This window comes from Vanacampus margaritifer, chromosome 20 (genome assembly GCF_051991255.1).
Source record: "Vanacampus margaritifer isolate UIUO_Vmar chromosome 20, RoL_Vmar_1.0, whole genome shotgun sequence".
Taxonomy (NCBI): Eukaryota; Metazoa; Chordata; class Actinopteri; order Syngnathiformes; family Syngnathidae; genus Vanacampus; species Vanacampus margaritifer.
The window spans coordinates 4,323,996-4,345,950 of NC_135451.1; the positions used below are offsets into that span (position 1 = coordinate 4,323,996).

At 37.4% G+C, this 21,955-nt stretch overlaps 1 protein-coding gene across 2 annotated transcripts; it reads left to right on the forward strand.

Moving 5' to 3' along the window:
* The first annotated feature begins 805 nt into the window (after positions 1-805).
* On the forward strand, positions 806-12,534 carry hnf4g (hepatocyte nuclear factor 4, gamma). Of its 2 annotated transcripts, none has more exons than XM_077554454.1 (11): positions 806-953; positions 3,144-3,309; positions 4,161-4,255; positions 5,126-5,235; positions 5,343-5,492; positions 7,134-7,221; positions 7,577-7,729; positions 8,672-8,721; positions 8,869-9,055; positions 11,074-11,193; positions 11,299-12,534. In XM_077554454.1, exons 1-11 carry the CDS (start codon positions 806-808, stop codon positions 11,418-11,420), a joined length of 1,389 nt encoding a protein of 462 aa, XP_077410580.1. In that variant the 3' UTR covers positions 11,421-12,534. The 2 variants fall into 2 exon arrangements, with proteins under 2 accessions (XP_077410580.1, XP_077410579.1); XM_077554453.1 differs by having other exon boundaries at positions 5,126-5,232.
* The last annotated feature ends 9,421 nt before the right edge of the window (positions 12,535-21,955 follow it).

Genomic DNA, 21,955 nt, shown 5'->3' on the forward strand with positions numbered 1-21,955 from the left:
ATTCCTCAATTTGCCTATTTCAAATGTAAATACGGATACGTAATGCCTTCTTATGAAACGGCAGTAGTAATCTAACTAATGTATTGTAAGTATACATACACATTTAGACATTTTGATGGTCCGAGACAGACCCGTTTATTTTATTTAGGTTTATTTCGTATTCAAAGTCTTTCTTTGCACAAAAAAAAAAGTTATAATATATATAGAGGAAACTTTTAAATGGAATGTGTTGAGGTTAATCTGTGAATTTCTGAGTTAAAGTTTTATGAACCGAGAGTGTGTTTGTGGAAGGCTTTAATGGACTTATCAGTGTTTGGCTCTTTCAAAGAGTGCCTTTATAGATAATATCTGCTGAGGTGGTGCTGCTATTACTCCACTATTGATTAGATTAGACCTCGGGAGGACACGCACACCCAACATCCCACATTCATAAATCTGTGCACATCCTCATGCCTTTGCACCTTTTATGACAAAAAAAAGTTGAGGTATATCTACCAAAATGAAAGGAAAAACATGTCATAGTCTTAAAAACATTGGGAAAAAAGGTGAAATTTCTTACACCGTAATCTTTCCATCCTTGTGATAAGGGGAGAGGAGAGATAAGTATTGTACAATAAGGTGAGAAGTCTTTGTCACAGCTCCTCCTCCTCACCTTGTTTACGGACCAATCACATGAGATTATAGATCTTTTATTTAAGGGATCTTCCATGTCATCTCTGCAAAATGTTAGATAAAGTGGACACAAGCAAGTACAAGGAAAAAGAATAAGGACGGAAAGAAGGAACGAAGTGTGAGGATAACAGGAATGAAGTATCCAACTGTTGCTCAGAGTAAATCTCTATTAGATATGGAAGTTGCCAACTACTGTGACTGTCTGGATCCTTCATATAGCACACTGGGCTTTGACAATGCTGATGTACTTTATGGAGGAGGAGGAGGAGGAGGAGGAGGAGGTAAGTCTGTACAGACACTGAAACACACATTGAAATTCAACTACATGGTTTACAAGCAGGGTAAATGTTCTGTATAGGAAGCAAAGATGTGCATCTTTTCAGTATATGCAATATAACTACAGCTGAGAATGGAGTTGGAAGACTCAAGGCTCAAATGTACAGTAAATGACAAATGCACTTTGAATGTGCAAAATTCTAGTATCTAATGCAAGTTGCCTCCTTTCATGGCTAATAAGATGTGCTTGTTAGTTGGATAGAACAGAAAATTCTACTAAATGAATCCGATATCCTTGCCTTAGAATCTCTCACTGAAGAACAAAAGTTAAGTCTGAAAATAATCGGTAATAAACAGTCAATACATTGGCAAAATCTTTTTATTTTTTCTTAAACATGTTATCTTTACTGTTAAATAACTGGTCACAATGATTGGCGATAATCCAAAGAGTGTATTTTGTTCAATTAAAATAAATAAATAAAAATCAAGTGTTTTTGTTATGATAATCATCAATCACAGTGACAGACTAAGAACAAGTGTTTATGGTTATTGTTTGGTAAATAACACACTATAACAATCAACAGCATACTAGTGAAAATCCACCTCTTTTTAAATTTATTTATTAATTTTAATCCATCTCAGGTCCATCAATCCATTTTGCCTTGTACTGCCACGTGCTGTTGACTGAAACTGACATCACAGTGCCTAAAAGCTCAGCTTGTAAAAATTTAGACCACAGGTGAGCCATTATTGGTTGTTACCTGAGCTCTTAGGTTACTGTGACGTAATTTTTAGTCGACAGCAAGTGGCAAAATGGCCGCCCCCTGAAATGGATCAAAACAGGTGGATTTTGCTGCTTTATTAATTTTCTGCAAACACAATAAGACACAGAGATCATATCATTGTACATTATTATTATTTTTACTTGAAGCTGCACTTTGTAACAATTTGGCCAGAACTCTCACCTCTTTGCAAAGCAAACACCATTTTTTATTTATTTATTGATTTCTTTATTTTCTTGGAATATGTGCTGGTTGATGATCTGGCCTACATTGAAAGGCAACACTTGTAGTTTGGACTTATATACAGTAGCTTTTTTTGTGTGTGACCCCCTTTGGACATACTCCACTAGCTCACAATATTACTTTGTAGATTATAGCTGCCATGTACAAGCTTGAAATCATTAATTTATAAATCAGATAATCATACAGTAGACAAATGTTGGGTATGATGCTGTGAAATGAAAAAATTAACTGATATTATCACAAGTCCATTAAAAATATAAATAGACAACAGAAGACTACAGATTAACCACTATGGTATAATTGTTGCCTTCTGTATGAAAACTGGAGGTGGAAGGGTACATAAGCAAATTAATGGCTTTTTAACTGTTGGTGATTGGAAAACTGATTACATTTTATGTTGTGCATGCCCCCTGTTTTCCATTGATTGTTGTGAATTATGTTTATTTCTTTGATTGCGCGCAAAATGACAAAATCAGAGGACAGCAAAGACTAATAAAAGTATACAATCAGAATTTTAATAAAGCTGAGAACAGTTAGGTAGAAATTGCAGGTACGAGTCATAAAAAGGTTTTATTGACTCGTGACTATTTTCCTGATGTCATTCCAGCGTACGTGATGATAAAATAGTGGCAAAAATTACATCTTTCAATCCTCACGTGATGTTCATTTGTATTTGGAAGACTTTTTCAAGGTGGCAAACAGCCAAACAGTGATAATGATTATGGTTTTGTTTGTGGTGACAAAAGCGGCAGTGCTTATCATAATAATCAAAATGATAAGGGTAATAACAATGCGGAGATGACTGTGGAAATATGGATATAAACCGGAATGTTTATTAGGGCCACTGATTGAATCCAATGCTTGCTATTTCTTGGTTGAGTTTATATCAGTACTATTAGGTGTATGCAATATACAAACATACTGTAGCCCTTTTGCACCTGTACTTAGGAAAACTTTCAAACTAGTAATACTTTCCTTCAAAAGAAATTCATATGACAATAATCCATTAATTTAATGACTAATTTTCAATTAATAAAAACTTAACCAAGAAGCAAACAGTATTAAACATTATGTTCTCTTGGGAACTACATTACCGTACTGTAGTGCATTTTCCCGTCTACCTCTCTGTACTGCATTTTTGTATATTTCCCTTTGTTTTGTCTGTCTCAGAGAGCATGCAGACAGATTCAAGCCTACCTTGTCCGGATGGGACCAACAGTAACTGTGCCATCTGCGGAGACAAAGCCACAGGGAAACACTACGGCGCATCCAGCTGTGACGGCTGCAAAGGTTTCTTTAGGCGCTCCATACGCAAGAGCCACATCTACACTTGCAGGTACACAAATTTGAAAAAGTGATATGTATGATGCACAAATCCAACATCCATAGCAGGGGTGTCAAAATCATATTAACTCAGGGGCCGCATTGAGGAAAATATATTACCAAGTGATCGGTAAAATAATGGTATATAACTTAAAAACAATTGCCATTAATTATACGCAGATTTTCGCTATTTGTGGGCCAGCCCTAAATTACGGAGCTCAACTGTAATCATATTGTTCCAAAAAAATAACACAAATGAAAATGGAGCACGGCAACATTTTGCCTATATTTCCGGATGTGTTAAATCTACCTGTTTTGCATATATATTGTTCCCAGAATGCATTGTGTGGCGCAGTTAATGAAATTATTACATTAATCCTTGTCATGTGTATTTGTGTTACCAGTTATTTAATTTGTGTCGTATTTAACACGTTTATGTCGGTCTAAAAAAGTGTTTTTAAATAAACCGTAACATTTAAGTTGTGTGTAAAATAATGACATCCAGGACAATTCCGTGTACAAGTTGCATTGCTCATCTGAGGACTGCTTGTGAAATTGCAAATTCATATTTTTTTTTATTGTGGCCGCGTGCTAATTAATTGGTCCGGCATTACAAAAAAAAAAAAAACTTAACAAAATCATCTTGTGGTCCAGATTAAACCCCGTTGCGGGCCTGATCCTGTTTGAAATACCTGATCAATAGCCTCTTTATGGAGGTAAATACTGAAGGATCAATGTATCTTAAAAAAATATTAATTATGTGTTATTGTAGCGTACATTGTTAACTTGCACTAGGTACACTAGATAATGTGACTCAGTTTTTTCTTGGAAAGCTATAACAGAACTGTTTTTGGTCACACATAGGTTCAGCAGGCAGTGCATCGTCGACAAAGATAAGAGGAACCAGTGTCGTTTCTGCAGACTCAACAAATGTTTCCGAGCTGGCATGAAAAAAGAAGGTAACTTTACAGGAAATTTCCATGGCACCGGACAAGTAACCATAATAAAACTACCGGTACTCACATACAGTTGATGCCCATTTTATAAATTATTATGTGGTGCGACCAATAGGAAATAACAGATTTTCGACTTTTATTTTGAAATACAGTACATTTAAAGATAGGAGTTTGTATCATCCACAAGAGAGTGACAAACACATTGGAGCAGCTATCATGTTTGTACTGTCTCACAATTATGTAAAAAATAAATTAACAGGTATGTGGGCAAAAAAACGTCATATTAATTTTGCCCAACAAATATATGTTTATTGTAATTTTACCTGTGTGGCTAGCTAGCTTGTTTTGCTCAGATGGCTAATTGTTAGCCTTATAACTTTGTGGTGCGGCCAACCATTTGGTGCAACCATTGTAGAAAGCTTCCTATGATAGATACATGTCCTAAATTATAGTTGTACTAAATTGCAGATAATAGAATAAATAAATAAGTTTTTACAATACATTAACTATGTGTGTGTGTGTGTGTGTGTGTGTGTGTGCGTGTGTGTGTGTGTGCGTGTGTGTGTGTGTGTGTGTGTGTGTGTGTGTGTATGGGCTCAATTCCAAAATCTGCTTCAAAATGGTTGACATTGTCATAGCTTTAAAAAGGGTGATTACGTGTGTGTGTTTATGAGGAGAATAACCTTGGCGCAGTGTTTTATGACCCCTAATCATGTGCTATTCAAAGCTGTTGTTCTAGATTGCAACTGGTTAACGTTTGACTCCTCTTGCTGATGCCAGCCTCTATGACTATTCTCCTAAATATTAACTGCCCAACGTGCTGTCTGCTCTCATCTAAGATATATTAATTTCTTAAACTGCGTTCTTTTTTAGCCGTGCAAAATGAGAGAGATCGGATCAGCTCTCGGAGAAGTATTCCTGACCCTCAGGATCTTCCAACCATCACAGTTTTAGCACAAGCTGAATCACTATCCCAACAGGTGGTCATCCATCCCTCTTATGAATTTCTCAAGATAAGCAATAAATAAGGTCTGTATGCGTAGTGTGATAGTGATGACCCACTCAATCTTCTGTTCCTGTTCCTATCCAGATTAGCACTCCAGTTGGAATAGCAAACATAAGAGAGCAGAAATCTGCCACTGTTGGGGATGTGTGTGATTCGATGAGACAACAACTACTGGTTTTGGTGGAATGGGCCAAATACATTCCATCCTTTGGAGAACTACCACTTGATGACCAGGTAAGAAGACATTTTGGGGTCTATTACCTTTGTATAAAACAGTTGATACATTCATGTATCAGTTGCTGTGCTGGTATTGTATTTTCATAAGAATTTAGTTGGGAGCCAAGCTTAACTTAAGCACATGAGGCGGCAAGTGCGAGTGGTCATCTGCCATCTGTGAGGTTGTGGGTTTGATCCTTACTCCTGGTTACCATGTTGAAGTGTCCTTGAGCAAGACACTGAAGCCGGATTTGCTCCTAGTGGACCTGGCAGCTCCCTGTATGGCAGAAGCTGACAACTGGTGTGTGAATGTGAGGCATTTTAAAGCACTTTGGGCACCATGTGGTGGTAGTTAAAGTGTTAAATAAGAAGCAGTCCATTTACCATTTCACAATACTTTCTTACAAGCTTAACGACCGCCCCTTACTTGCCTGTAAGCCTGTACTGGGGGAATTCCAGTCGCAACACAGCAGACACATCCACATCAAAATTTAGTAGTAATACATTTAATAATAATGCATATTTTTGTGGAGACTGGGGTCAAGTTGCATTTTACAATTTTAAAAATGTGCAGAATTTCCCCAGTTACTTCATGTTAAAGATTCGATTTTGATATGAAAATAAAAATGCACGGAGCGGTCACCATTGTCTTACAAACGCAATGATGCCATGTAGTGACAGAAAAATGACCAACACAAATCAATGTCACACTTGTTTTTGTTTTTTTACAGTACAGTACATCTTTTTAATTTTAGCTCAATTTTATGAATGGTTATGAAATCTCCATATCAATGACTAAAAGATGCAGCCATATTTCTATTAGTTTAACATTTTATCCACTTCTATGTTAACAAGTGTATGAAAACATTTTATTGTACATTTTATTGTACATTTAGAACGGATATAAAATTTGTGTTTTATCATGAGTTAACTATTGAAGTCATGCAATTAATTACAATTAAAAAAAATTCATTGCCTGTCACCCCCATTTTAAATATAATGTATGTCAATGTTATGGCAAAATATGACATATTCTAGTAAGTTCAGTTAGTGGGGTGAAACCAAGATTCTAATTTCTAAACATGTTTGGGAAAGCCGGTATGATCAGGGGTCACCATCTCCGGTCCTTTCCTGCATGTTTTAAATGTTTCCCTACTCCAAAATACCTGATTCAAATGATCAGCTCATCTGCAAGCTCTGCAGAAGACTGATCCTGATCATTTGAATCAGGAGTGTTGGAGGAAAGAAACATCTAAAACATGGATCAGGATCAGTCTTCTGCAGAGCTTGCAGATGAGCTGATCATTTGAATCAGGTAGTTTGGAGTAGGGAAACATCTAAAACATGCAGGACCGGAGTTTGTGACCCCTGTCATATAACTTAAATATGCTTTTTTTTCTTTTCAAACTAATTTCCACCAAAGTCTTGTTGGAGCAGGTTGCTGTATCTCAACCAAACGCTTTATTTGTAAGACCCTCATCAACCAAGTACTGTAAAGAAATACTGTATTGGAAGTAATGATTAACTAAAGAGTTATTATCATACAGAGACTGAATGCTCGACTTCATCCTGGATATTTTCCAAGTGTTATTAATGTAGGAAGCAAAGGCGTGCATTGTTTCATTGTTTGTGTTTCAAGTGTTTTGTGTTTGTCTGCAGGTGAGCTTGCTCAGGGCTCATGCAGGTGAGCACCTCTTGCTGGGAGTGGCCAAAAGGTCAATACCATTCAAGGACTTCCTGCTTTTAGGTAAGTGGCTGCGAGAATGTCATCTGGCTCTATATGTGGTGCATTCCCGTGATTCGACACTCAAATGTGATGACTGATTCAATGTTGTGTTAGCTGAGGAATGATTTACTAAAAGGGCTCTCTCTCTTTGTGACTTCAAAAGTGTAAATGGTACAACTCATTGCTGGGACGTGTGGCTGCGTCATACTGTTAGCTGATTTGTCACCATCCTACTTTGAAGTGCACAAACATTCTCCCACCTTCACCATGACCTTACCTGCATTTGTTAAAAAAGCCTAACAAGGGTCCCTAGGTCATACCTTAGCGGCTCCGCTTCTTCCTAACACCACAAATGATTGTATGTGTCTGTGTGCAGGCAATGGCTGTGTGATACACAGGAACAGTCTAGAATCTGAGCTCTGCCGGGTTGCAAACAGAATTCTGGATGAGTTGGTCCAGCCTTTTCAGGATATCCAAATTGATGAAAATGAATACGCTGCACTCAAGGCCATCGTCTTCTTTGACCCTGGTAACTTACTGGCTTGCCACCACATTTACTATCGTTCATTTTTCTCTGATTAGATTTTTATTCAATCGGGTGGTCTGGGTGAGACCAGGTGTGTCACATAGCACTTATTGAGTAAAAATAGGCATCTGTAAAATGAGTGAAAATCTATTACATCCATGGCAAACACACTCAATGAGGTGCGTATGCATATATGCAAGAATATTTTAATTGTTTTCACCAAGTTAGCATAGCACACAGAGGTTTTGCTAACATGTTTGCTAGCTTTTCTTCGTAAATGCTATGCATTTTGAATATCAACAGCTACATTTAGTCTCAAATGATACTAAAAATGGGCTTACTTGTAATCATTGACTCATTAAAATTGCTTTGGGTTTCATACTCCGCAAATCTAAAATTGCGCCCTACGTGTATGTGGGCATAGGTGAAATGCTTTCTTGGTTTCTTGCGGCACTTGAGAAATGTTGCACTTCTCAAAGAAACGTAATTCTGGACAAGAACGTGACAAAAACACACACAATAGGGGTGACCAATGGGGTGGCCAGGTTTCAATCCACCCCCCAGGTCTGAGCCTGTGGATACTATCATTTTTTATCATGGTGCATGTTTATTACTGTGGTTTGCACTGTGTGTACCTAATGTTATGGCCAGTGAGACTATTCTGTGTTGGTTTAAGAGCAGGATAATACACACACACACATATATATAACACACACATATATATATATATATATATATATATATATATATATATATATATATATATATATATAAGGGTCGCGGGGGCGCTGGGGCCTATCCCAGCTGGCTTCGGGCAGTAGGCGGGGTACACCCTGAACTGGTTGCCAGCCAAGGCACACAGAGACAAACAATATATATATTGTTTTTCTCTACAATATCACCTACGATATTCATTATATCTTGTCCCCCCCCCCAAATCTGCAGATGCAAAGTCTTTGCGGGAGCCTTTGAAAATCAAAGCCACACGTCTGCAGGTAAGTGCAACCGTGCAGTTTTGATCATGTTTTAGATTACAATTACCACAAACAGGAGTTTCCTTAATAAACATAAAACTTAAATTGTTGTTTATTCACAATATAGTTTTTTTTATGCTAAAAGAGTGTCTGCATTGTGGGTTGCAGGTTCAGATGAGTCTAGAAGACTACATTAATGACCGCCAATATGACTCGCGGGGGCGTTTTGGGGAGCTGTTACTCCTTCTGCCCACCCTGCAGAGCATCACCTGGCAAATGATTGAACAACTGCAGTTCATTAAGCTTTGTGGGCTCGCCAAGATAGACAACTTGCTGCATGAAATGCTGCTGGGAGGTGAGGATGTGTGTCGACGTAAACACTAACAATATAATAGTGGCTCTCCTAATGGTAGATGCTTGGAGAGATTCGAACAATGCAGAAAAGTAAAATGTATAATTAGGAAAGTTTTGGAATGTGGTAAAGCAGAGATGAGCAACTTAAATACTGGAGGGGGCCACAATATTTCATCAGGGCTAATGGGCGCGGGGTCACATAAGACCATGCACTTCCTAACTAGTTGTGTTACAAAAATGCTATTTTAATATGGCCAAAATACGTGCAAAATATGTGCTCTTAATATACTTCATTTATCATATATTTTTTTTAATGTATGTACAAAAGATCCACTTTCCCAACCCAACAACAAAGTGATGGAACAAAATAATGACGTACTATATTCTTTTCCCCAGTTCAAAGGCTCTCGCATAAAAATTACTATTCAAGCAATAACTCATTTTGTACATTTTTCACAAAAAATTATGTAGTACAGACGCTCCCCAACTTACGAACGAGTTACGTTCCCAGCGATCGTTCGTAAGGTGAATTTGTTCGTAAGTTGCTTCAGTGCTATATTTTGTATTATAATTTATGTTTAAAGAGAATACGTACAGTACTGTACTACGTATGTTAGAGAGAGAGAGCGAGAGACACACACAGTATGTACATGTACGTAATAAGATAAATAAAATGAAGTTTAACTTACTTTTGGAAGATGTACTCGATGCTTAAGGATTTGATGGAGGAGGAGGAGGAGGAAGAGGAGGATTTTATATCATGAGAGGTTCTTCGTCGTCGCTGGAATGGGCTTCAAAAGTTACTTCCTCCTCCGTAACTTCAATGTAGGAAGAAGTTGAGGGTCGCGGAGAAGAAGATGAGGGTTGATGAGTATCTTCCTTGGAGGATTTACTAGAAACTGGCCGAAAGAAGCGATCTATCTACGATTGCACAGTTTTCTTCTTTTTTCATCATAAATGATGCGGTAGCACTGTATGGCATCATTCAATTGATTTGCAACCTTTGTGCAACGTTCAATATTTGGGTCTTGCTGCTCGAAGAGTGCGATGGCTTTATCTATGAGCGACAGGCGTTTCTTCTTCTTCCTCCTCCTCGACACGTTGCTGAGCCTCCAATGCTGGGTGAGCTCTCACAGCGCCAAGCGTCGGTATTAGCGGCGGAAAGAAGCACTACAGTACTCGGAAAAAGGTGCGCAATAAAAAATCTAACTTACAGCATCTCTTTCCGAACATTTTTTGACATGCGCGCATGCGCACAGACATGTTCGTATGTACCGTTGTTCGTAACTCGAATGTTCGTAAGTAGGGGAGCGAGCGTCTGTATAAGGCAATATAAGACCTAGGGCAGAGGTAGGCAATATCGGTCCTCGAGGGCCGGCATCCTACAGGTTTTGGAGGTTTCTCACTTCCAACACAAGCTGATTCCAATCAACAGGATCGTTATCAGGCTTATGCAGAGCATGCTGATGAGCTGATCATATATCAGCTGTGTTGGAGAAGGGAAACATGCAAAACTTGCAGGACTCCGGCCTTCGATGCCCACTTCTGACCTAGGGTAAGCACCATGTCTAGTGGTGATTGATGATATTACGTTTTAAAACTGCAGTCGACAACCACGGATTGACATATTTGCAAATAATTTTTCTTTCTTTTTATTATTATTATTATTATTATTATTATTATTATTTTACTATTTTTGATTGATTTGATTGATTTAGACTTTTGCTTTTTCCCATTATTATCTGGATGTTATTTTTTTTAACTCACTTTCCCACATTTCTCGTGAAAAAAAAGTATGTTAAAACTTCATCAGCACCTTTTACATATTTTTTTTTCTTTGTGGGGAGGGGGGGGTTGTTATAATTAATTTATTATTATATTATTATAATTATTAATTAATCAAGGGGCCACTCAAAGTGGTCGTGGGCTGTTAGTTGCCAATCCTTGTGGTAAAGGGTGAAAATGCTATTTCGTAACCTTCAACTTGTACAGTTATTCGGGTCTCTGTTTTCTGTCCAGGCTTGACATCAGAGAACACACACCTTCACCATCCAGCACACACCCAGCTAACCCAGGACCCTGTGACTGGACACACTCTTCTCATCAGTACCATGCCCATTACACACACTCAACAGATAGGTATAGAAAATACACACATAAGAAATGATACTGAAGCAGAAGAAATATAAGAGCATCCATATAAAAAACGCCATTGTTAATCCATAATTTCATCTATTTCTGCAGCCTCTCCAGACACCCCCATCCCATCACCTCCTCAAGGTCCAGCCCCTGAGATGTACAAACACTTTCCCCAGCCCATTTGTCCTTCAGACAGTCCTTCACCTTCCACACAGACTGACCCCTGACAGGGGATCAGTGTCTTATATCACATTATGCCTTTGGTCTCAAAATGAAAATAGAGCCATGCCCAGTAGCTGAGGAAAATAATGGTGGTTGCACAAAATATTGACACTTCGGGCACATTGGTGACATTTTCACTTGGGGGTGTACTCACTTTTGTTGCCAGCGGTTTAGACATGAATGGAAGTGTGTTGAGTTCTTTTGAAGGAACAGTAAAATTACACTGGTATATGTACATACTGTTAGATATAGTTACATACACAATCAACATACATGCATAAATGTCTAAACCATCGGCAACAAAAGTGATTACATCCCTAAGTGAAAATGTCCATATTGGGCCTAAAGTGTTAATATTTTGTGAGACCACCATTGTTTTCCAGACTATATTACATCATGACTTTGGTCTCAATCATAGTGGAGGAACAAAGAGCTGAAGCTAAAATAGTCGAGTAGCCAAAATGCAATGTGCTGCAACCTTAACGGCAATATTTTTAAAATGATTGCACCAAAGGACCATGGTAACAATGTCTGTGTATTGTATATTATTTTAATTTAGCACTTGAATATACAAGTAGCTACAAATATTAGCACTCAGCTTGACTACTTGACTAATAAAAGCTACACTGCCAAACTCCTGAACTATCAAAACCATTTTAATATAAAGTGTACATAGAGAACAGTGTAAAATAATACATGCGCTTGCAATACATGTTGATATATTCTGATATTTTATAAGTTTATAAGTTGCTGTACATAAGGGGATTTCAGGTGATGTATAAAAAGATTAGTAAAATGTTGATTAAGTAACAGAATTCAGGAAATAACTTTTTGGAATTTATGTTTTTCTTCTTCTTGGAACCAATGTACATATTAATGCATGTTATGTTAATTAAAAAAAAAAACCTTCCCCTAAGAAAACAAACAAACAAACAATGATGTTGTTAAATTAGAAAATGTATTATTGCACTGCAACATTATTCTCAGTATGAGAATCGTTGCACACTGCAATCGCAATAAACCAAAATGAATACCTCAGTGTCTATCAAAAGTGAATCTTATTGTGTTTATATAGACAGGATTTCATTATTATTTTTAACCATTGTTTTACTGCATTATGTACTAAATTAAGTGTCTGCTTAACCTCTATATGGTTGAATAAATTCATTAATACATTATGTGTACACATAATTCTTACCATCAATACTGTTTTTAATTAAAAGTAAACAAAGGGTTTGACAGAAAGAAGATTGTTACCGCTCAATGTATAGGATCCTTTGCTGTCACAAGAAATATACATTTTTACTCACAAAATGAAAAATGACTTTTTACTTTATTTACTTCTACAAGGAACAATATGCACAGAAATATATAATAATAATAATATTTTTTCCCCCCATGTACAACAACACTAAGGGATGTTTGTCCATTACTTCTCCAAGAAAGTCATCATTTCCTCGCACGCTTCCATCGGTCAGGGATGTACAGTTTGTTCCCAGACTATTGAAAGCTCACTGCTGGATGATGATGTTCATCAAAAATCTAACTCGTTTCCCACCATCATATATTTGAGAAGACACACATCGAAGCTGTAATGTAAAACATTCATTCCGGCTGAAACTGAGCTAGACTGGACAAGCTGTACTTTTAAATATGTTTGTCCAAACGTACACAAATCCTATTGTCGGAGTGTGCACTGTGTGTATGTGTGTGCTTTCACGCACTGCGAATGCGGCCAGGGGATAAAACCGAGAGCTCTTTGTATATTGTTGTGTGATTCAGAAAGAAACACTCAGTTTATGGCCATCTAAAATCAACATTGGCCAAATCCTCCATATCAACTCCATAATGGACACGCTGCCTGGCTCAGGTCAAAATAACACCAAACCACAATGGGACACGGTGTGCACGTATATACTGCATGTGTGTATGCGCCTGCTTGCAATTTATTTATATATGCCGGCGCATCAGTGCACACTGTGTGTTTTTGGAAGTGTCTATACCCCGGGAACTTTAATCAAGGGCACAGTGTGGAGACATGGGGGCCTCGTCGCTCTCTTCTACCGCAGATAAAACTGTGAGTTAGCATGCCAGTCACATATCTCATCTGAGAGTCTCTTCCTCACACCTCCAACAGCACGCTATCACACACCGCCGTGATGGCGGCTCCACCTGAGCAGGATGACGAAGGGGGGATGTCAAGATATAGGGATGGAGGAGCATGAGATGGACAGGAACATTTCACTCTTAAAAGCTTGATTTTGTTGTTTTTGTTGTTAATGAGCCTGTGGTTTTGTTCAAATAGACGGTTAGGAAGATTTTTTTTTAGACTGTATGGAGCAATATCTATATCTCTATTCAACTTAAAGGTCAATCTGATATTAAAAACATTAAAAGATAGTATCCTATTAGCATGCTGCTCTTCACTTAAGTACACCGGCATGATGTAATTGAATATGAAAATATTTACTACAAAGTCTGCCTTTAAAAATTAAAATTTAATAATATGTAGATTATTTTGGTTTTATGTGCCATTACATGAAACTGTATGTTCATTATGTGAAGTGCATATAAATATGTAAACTAGATAATGGATTTTTTTTATACTGTATTTGTAAAAAAGATAAAGATTTCTATTTCTGATTTAATCATTTATTTAGATTTTTGAAAGACAAATTCTACATGTTAATGATTGCTAGTAAGTTGCTGTTAAAGCTAAGAAAAAAAGTTAAATACAACAAATACAACGAATGAAATGGATTTAATTTGTGAATGTTTTTTGACGCACACCGCATTTCACATTTCTTTTGTCAACAGCTTTTGAGTACTGCCACATAACCACTAGATGGCAGTGCAAGTCTTTGCTTCATTACATACAGTCTGACCCTTTCCATGGCTATGATAATGCACTATGTCCTTCAATACGCATTCTGAGTCAAATTAGGAATCAAAACTAGCATGAATTATAATTATTATTATTTTAAATGAGAAATTGTGATAATATATGATCATATACTTTCACAAGTCAACTGATAACAATTGAACAAGTCAGTGTTTGCAAATGCAGCCAAATGTAATCACATAGGAACACATGGGAAGCTAATATATTGTCATTTTAGGATACATCATACAGTATTGCATAGTTTTTCCATTTCAAAATGAGTGAAAAGACTGCATAGGATATGTGCCACTGCCGAATATTGGTCTGAAATGAATGGCATGTGTCACCGAACTCAGATTAAAGTCAGAGATTGTAGTCTATCATTCCTCACCAGTGCATTTACCCATAATTCCTCTCTGTCTCCAACATATCCGAAGATTCCCCGAGCAGGAGACAAGGTGAGCCTCCTGCTTCTACCTCTGGAATGAATTTCCACCTTTTCTGAGTGATTTTGTGTGCCTGACGCGTGTGCGCGTGTGTATGTGTGGTTTGTGATTATACCAGCGGCTGGCTGAAAGGAAGTAAAATACAGTGACAGCTTCATTTCCAAAGCTGAGTTCACATAAATGAGGGATTAAAGCAAGCAAGAAGATTCAGGGCTCACCTCGGCCCCAACGACTGCTTCCTCTCTTTCTGTCCATCTTTCCTTCCTTCTTTTTTATTTCTGTTTTTCTTACAGACATACGGCAGACCAAAAAGGCCACTGAAAAATATAAGCCACCACATACACACACACTGAGCGAGGGAAGGGAGGGGGTTTCTGGGTTGTGTGCTGTACATCATGATGATGATGGCGACCAGGTTAGGGGAATGAAATTAGGGGTTAGGGGGAGGCAAGGGTGTGTCTGGTGGGGAACATTAGGGAAATGAAAAAGGGGTGGACCGCTGCCGGCTTCCGAGACGCAGACTTGTTAGAATAAAGGCATATAAAAAAAAGACAGGAGACAGAGGAGATGACAGGGTGGACGATAAGATGAGTGGTGCCGTAATGAAAACAGTCCTGTGCACCCTGAGATTACATGGGGAAGGAGATTGGAGGGGGACGGTGGTGTGGGCTGAAAAGCGAGGCATAGGGGGGAAAACTGTGATTAAGGCAGGAAGTGAACGAATTGAGAAAAATGGGCACTCATTTCTAAAAAAACATAATACGAGTCAGCTAGATAGGACTTCATTTAGCGTATGGCCTTTGACCACAACCAAGCGTTTCATTGGTTCTGTTTTTGATGATCAAGACGTGCTAAAGAAAATACTGCATAATGTTCCCATTACTTTACCTTAAAAACTACAATGGCACTCGCCAAGATACATTAATGCAATTTGGATCAGCAAATCGTCATAGAAAGCCACCATCTTGCATCTTTTTATTCAGAGGCTTCACTGAGAAAACGGAGAAACATAAAAAATGTTACTTAGCTCAATTATTACTTACCTCAATTACAATGGTTAGTAAATATCATTACATATATATATATAAATATATATATATATATATATATATATATATTAGTGCTGTCAAAGTTAAAGCGTTAATTGATTAATTAATCACAAAAAACTATAGCATTAAGCATGAATTAACGCAGATTAATCGCACTATTAATTTTGACCATAGATTAGTCTTTAGCGTGACAGCGGATGGCTGTTAAAGGTAGCACAGGTTGTGTTTGAGCAATAAAAATAATTTCATGCATTAAAGTAAAGCATTTAATGAATGTTTGCGTATCACATTCAGAATATCTGTTCATGTCAAAGTATTGGGGTCATTTTTTTCCATTTTAAATTATGCAAGTTATTAACTGATTAGAAAAAGAGGAGGATGAGCGTGTGCAGTGGATCAAAAAATGTTGAAGACGTCCTCATAACATTAAACGTCAAAATAATTAACACATAACCGGTGCTCTTAAAATTTGGCGGGAATAAAAATGTAGATAAAAAAAAACTTTTTAATTAATTGATTAATCGTGATTTATCAAAATTCTAAAATGTGATTAATCTGATAAAAATTTGAATTGTTTGACAGCTCATATATATATATATATATATATATATATATATATATATATATATATATATATATATATATATATATATATATATATATATGTGGTTTTCTATAAATAAAAAAAAGGTTGCAATGACTAACTCTGGCCAGCAGACAGCAGCATTCACTGCTTAGCGTGCATGTACAAAGGGAACTGTCAGTACCAAATCCGTTTCAGCTGCAAAATTGGTTCCACGCATGTGCGATAATGAGCGCATGCGTAGAGTCTATCAAGTTTTACGACACTGCTTGATTGGTGAAGTTCATGTATTTACGACACATGTTCCTGCTTGAACATTCTAAAATGTTATAGTGGTTTAAATATTGTTTCAATAAATACTATACAGGACGTTCAGATTATGTTTAAAATTGCTCAGACTGTTAAGTGTATGAGGACGATAAAATGTACAGATGATGATGACAACGACGATGATGAAGATTGTCACACAACACACTATATCATCTTCTTCCTTAAAAGATGCTGCTGTTGCTGCTATTCCAACCCTATTAAAGCTGTAGAAACTCAAGGGAAATGTTGCACCGCATCATCACAACGTCATCCACCATTTTGGAAGCTGTGGCGAATGCAAACAAAGCACGGCGGCCTACATCAACAAATGAAATTAGCTAGTTTTACTATGTGTGCAAGCGCACCAGTGTGTAAAAATAAATAAATTCAAACCTTGAAAAAAAAACAAGTAACGTGAACGCAATGTATTTCGGTCGCGCATGCGTGGAAGCAATCAGGCAGATATATCTAATTAGGCGTCTGAGTGCCGTAAAGTGTACACCGTTTTTCCGGTTGCGCATGTGTAGAACCAATTTAGCAGCTGGGAATTTGGTACTGACAGGGACTTTTGAATTTTAGCGCAAAGAAGAGCCACACACATGGAACAGGGAACAGGGAACAGCGTTGTAGCAAATGTAATCAACAAAGATGGCTGATTCCGATCAATAGTTTGTTGTTACGGTTAACGCAGTCAGTCGAAATCACGTTGGGTTATGTAAAGTTACTTTTTTGGAATTACTACATTCATGTTATAATAAATAAATATAAAAATATATTTATAATCGTGTAAATGATGTTTTGCCATTCACGGTCTTTGTCACTACGGGGTTCGTCATTGTCGAGTGACGTCAGAATTAAACTGGTCGGGGTCCTTTCTTCCCCCCAACTTCGCAAGCTCAAAGGGGCCATCTGGTGTATACTTCCTGGTATGAAGTCGGAAAAGTCAGACTTCCCAACTTCCTCGAATGTAGCATTATAATCACATTCTAGTACGAAGAAAAGCCATATTATTTTAAAAACACTTCAAAATTAAATGTGTAGCTACACACGCACAGAAGTTAAATTAAAAACGTACTTTAATCAATGTTTGAAAACAAACACTTCAAATTAATTATATGTTAATGTATTACAGTACATTTGAAAGTTAAATACAACTGAATTGTACTCAACAAATGTACCGTACTGGATTACCAAAACTTTAAAGCCACTGTAACATCATGTGCAGTGACTTGTTCACATACAAGTAGATGGTGGCCATGAATGAATGAATGCTCTTCACTATAAAGGTAAACACATGTAAGGATCGTGTTTCCTTTAGCCCTGAATTTTAATTTCTTTAATGAGCCCAACATGCTTGTTTCTTTTCAATGACGAGGAACATGCGACTGGAATGCTTCGATTAGAACTCAGAACTATGAGGCAGACTGATAACTGCTTGACCACCTTGCTGCCAAAAACAAAGCAAATAAACAAAAGCACATTTTGAGTTCAAAATGTGGCAAACGCTTGTTTTTAAGCAACATTCTCCTCCATTGGACTTCCTGGATATGAGGACATAAAAGACCTTTTGACCTTTATTAAGCGCTTTATGGGTTCTATTTTCAATGAAAGCAGAGATCATTCATATAAAAAAAAAAAAATACTAATATTGACAGGCGGTAAAGAAAGGGGGCAGAGAATAGATGAGGTATTATAACGAAGGAGGACGAAAGAGCCCCGCCACTCTGAATGATAAGTGTCTCACGCACTGCAGGTTATGGGAAGTTCACACAAACAAATGATTCCCATTTGCCAGAGGCGAGGGACACAATTGAGATGGGGGTGCGCGTGAGGAAGGGGAGTGCACGGAAGAGGAGGGAGGGCAGAATATAGGAGGCTTGATTTTCGCTCCATCTGCATCCAGGAAACGTTTACCTTTTCACACGTCCAATGTTTTCATGTTGCTTCAACCAAAGCACCTTCAATCTAAAGAATATTAGGGACCCAGCGGTGTCACTACAACTTTAAATTACAGCCTATGGACCTTGGTCAATAACACAAATGTATGCGGGATGGGTTCATGTAGGTGGGCTCTGTTTGTGCAATAAGAGCTGATACAGTAATAATGGTGCTCAAATACGACATTTTTTACACAATAAACAGCATGAAACAATCATAAAAAAGTGATATAACTTCATCTTATGTCTCTATTTTACCTTCATGGCGATTGTTACAAACCAAATATTTATGCCAATGAGATATCTTAGTGTGGCCAGATATTTGTGAGATGTTTTTCAACAGACACTTCATTAGATATACTTGGGCAATCCATTATGAAAAAAACATCTGCTTATTTTTGAATTTTTGAACTTAAATAAATATTGCATAAAATAAGTATTGCATAAAATAAACAACATAAATGAGGTGCTACCATAGGAGCAGTTGTCAGTTGCAACCTTATGAAAAGAAGTGCAAAATGATTCATGATACAGCTTCATGAAGCACTTGTGATATTTTTTTACTTCTCAAGATGGCATTCTTGGTTTAAAGATACAGTAGAAATGTAATCAATTTCCATTGCACTAGACTTTATCACCTTCTAAAAGAGTAAAAATAAATAAATATATGTATGGCAAGTGTTTCATGAAGCTTCATGAGAAAATGAAGCTTCATGTAGCACTTGTGATGGTAGCCGCAATTTAAATCAAGAATGCTTGCCCACTAAAATATATGAAAGTCTAGGATGCATACAGGCTATTTAGCCATAGCTTTTGATGATCTGTTTGGACTGTATTTGATTTGACAGGGCCGAACATCCTCTAGCTACAGGGGTGGCCAAGTTCGGTCCTCGAGAGCCACAATCCAGCCTGCTTTCCATGTTTCTCTCCCCTAAAACACCTGGTTCATGATCAGGATCGTTATTAGGCTTCTGCAAAGCTTGCTGATTAGCTGATCATTAGATTCAGCTGCGCTGCAGGAGGGAAACATGGAAAACAGGCTGGATTGTGGCTCTCGAGGACCGAACTTGGCCACCCCTGCCACTACCGTTTTCCAAACAGTTTATTTTGGCTTCATTCATTTTCTAAAGTTTGCAAGTTTTTGATAAATAAATGAAACAAACATGATTTTTTTTGGTGGGGGGGTTATCCTCTGGTTTATCTGAAACATCCTCTTGAAAGTATTAGCTGTCTATTGTCAGTTGCTGACAATCAAAGAGTAATGGGTTCAGTCTGGATTGTCCATTTTCCATGTTGAGCAATCAAGGCAGAAATCCATCACAGGACCAACAGAGACTGCAATTTCCTCATTGACAGCCACATCAATAGGCTATAATGTGATAATGCTGTCGCAAGACACCTCAATTAACTTCTGATTCTTTTGTTTCTGTTTATGCCAACTATAAGTGGCACAACAGCTGGATGCAACAGGTTCAATTTAGAGCATTTGGTAGATAAGGGCATATTTTGTCATTTGGTGGCCCAAGGCATTCCATTAAGTGGCCCTAGCCGCCCTACTCAACTACGGTATGTAATGCAAGCATTTCAAGTATTAATGAAATTAATGCATTAATAAGAAATTATTAATTAAAATCTCCTATCCGCAAGCTGGATGAAGCTTGGATGAAGTCCTTTAAAATCCTCTTTGAGGAAGCGTTTTTAAGTATGTGAATAACAAATTGCTTTAAATTTAATGAAAAAATTCTGCGATTACCCGTTTAGGATGTACCCCAAAGACAGCTGGGATAGGCGGCAAAAAACCCGTGACCCTAGTTGTAGTCCAAAAAATAAATAAAATCGAATTTGATCATAATGGTGACTGGATTGCACTTTTATAGTGCTTAATTTAGACGATATGTTGGCCCAAAATGCATCACAAAGCCTCATATTTACTTTTTGAAAACATATTGGAGTGTACACGGATGGACTAATGCAGACATATCGACGTATGGGAAGATTCCTTTTTAGTTTAAAATAATAAATTTTAACCTCTAGAATCTCTTGCCATTTTGACCAATTTTAAATACTTCTGCTTGTGTTCTACTGGCTACTTGCTAGCGCTAAGCTAACCTAATTATTTTCATATGCTACTAGCTTGCCGCTTGGCCTTATTGATTCTGCAATGCAAATACCTCTGATAGATATTGTAACATTTTTAATACTTCATTTTATTTTATTAACCATTGTTACACATTATTAACATTTTAATTCTTTATATTAACCTTGTCGAAATGTTTTGTGTCCTGTGCAGAGCAGATGGTGTTGATTTCGATATAATCTGACCTTAAACTGGGTCATACTATTTAGTCTAAAAAAGTTCCTTCTCAGCGCTTTGTGCGAAAACACATTTGGTCCTTGAGAACAGAATCTGTTTTGAACACCCACATCTGACTCTGTTTTCGCCATCGCTCACGGAAAAGTACCAGAGAGTATGTTTTGTCTACAAATGAAAGAGAGGAGGTCTTTTTAACTATAAGAAACCGTTGTGCACGCGGAAGAGCCACATTTGCCGCGTGAATCCCACGATGTTTAAGTGATGATTAGAGGCAGTTATTTGTCCAGAGATTCTCTGTTTTTTATTAAATCATTTTTGCAAAGGTGTTTTTTTCTTACATTAAATCTATCTTCATTTTTGGAACACGCAAAGAGGACAAAATTCTAAATTCCTCTTCAAAATGGTGACACCCGACGTAGCGACATTTTACAGCGGGGCGTTCAAAGATGGGCAGAATTCCCCGGCCACATATTAATTACGGTAAGTGGACACTTTATCCACGTTTTAGGAATTGTTTCAGAACGCTGCGGCTGGTAAATTCGTCTTGTAAAATTATATTGAGGATGGAATTTGTGTAAGAAAAATAGTGATAAATTTTGAAATCGTGTGGTTGGACGCGAAGTCCCAGATTTCGGATTTTACCACGGTGTTTGAACTATACACGTGGTGACGTAGCATTGTATATGGAAATGCTGTCACGTTAGATTGTACGCGATCGCTCGGAAGCCAGTCTGGGAAGCATTTTGTTTTTATAATTTTGTTTTTACAGACGATAGATACGTAGATAATTGATTTGAAGTCTATGTATATGTGGTTAAGTTGTTGAAGTTGAGAGGAAGTCAGCTTGGAAAGCATTTTTGTTTTTACAAGCGTTGGATATTTGGATAATTGGTTTGAAGGCCATATATATGTGTTGAAGTTGAGGGGAAGTCAGCTTGAAAAGCATTTTGTCTTTACAAGAAAAGCATTTTGTTTTTACAAGCGATAGATTCTTGGGTAATTAGAAATGATCCTTGAATAA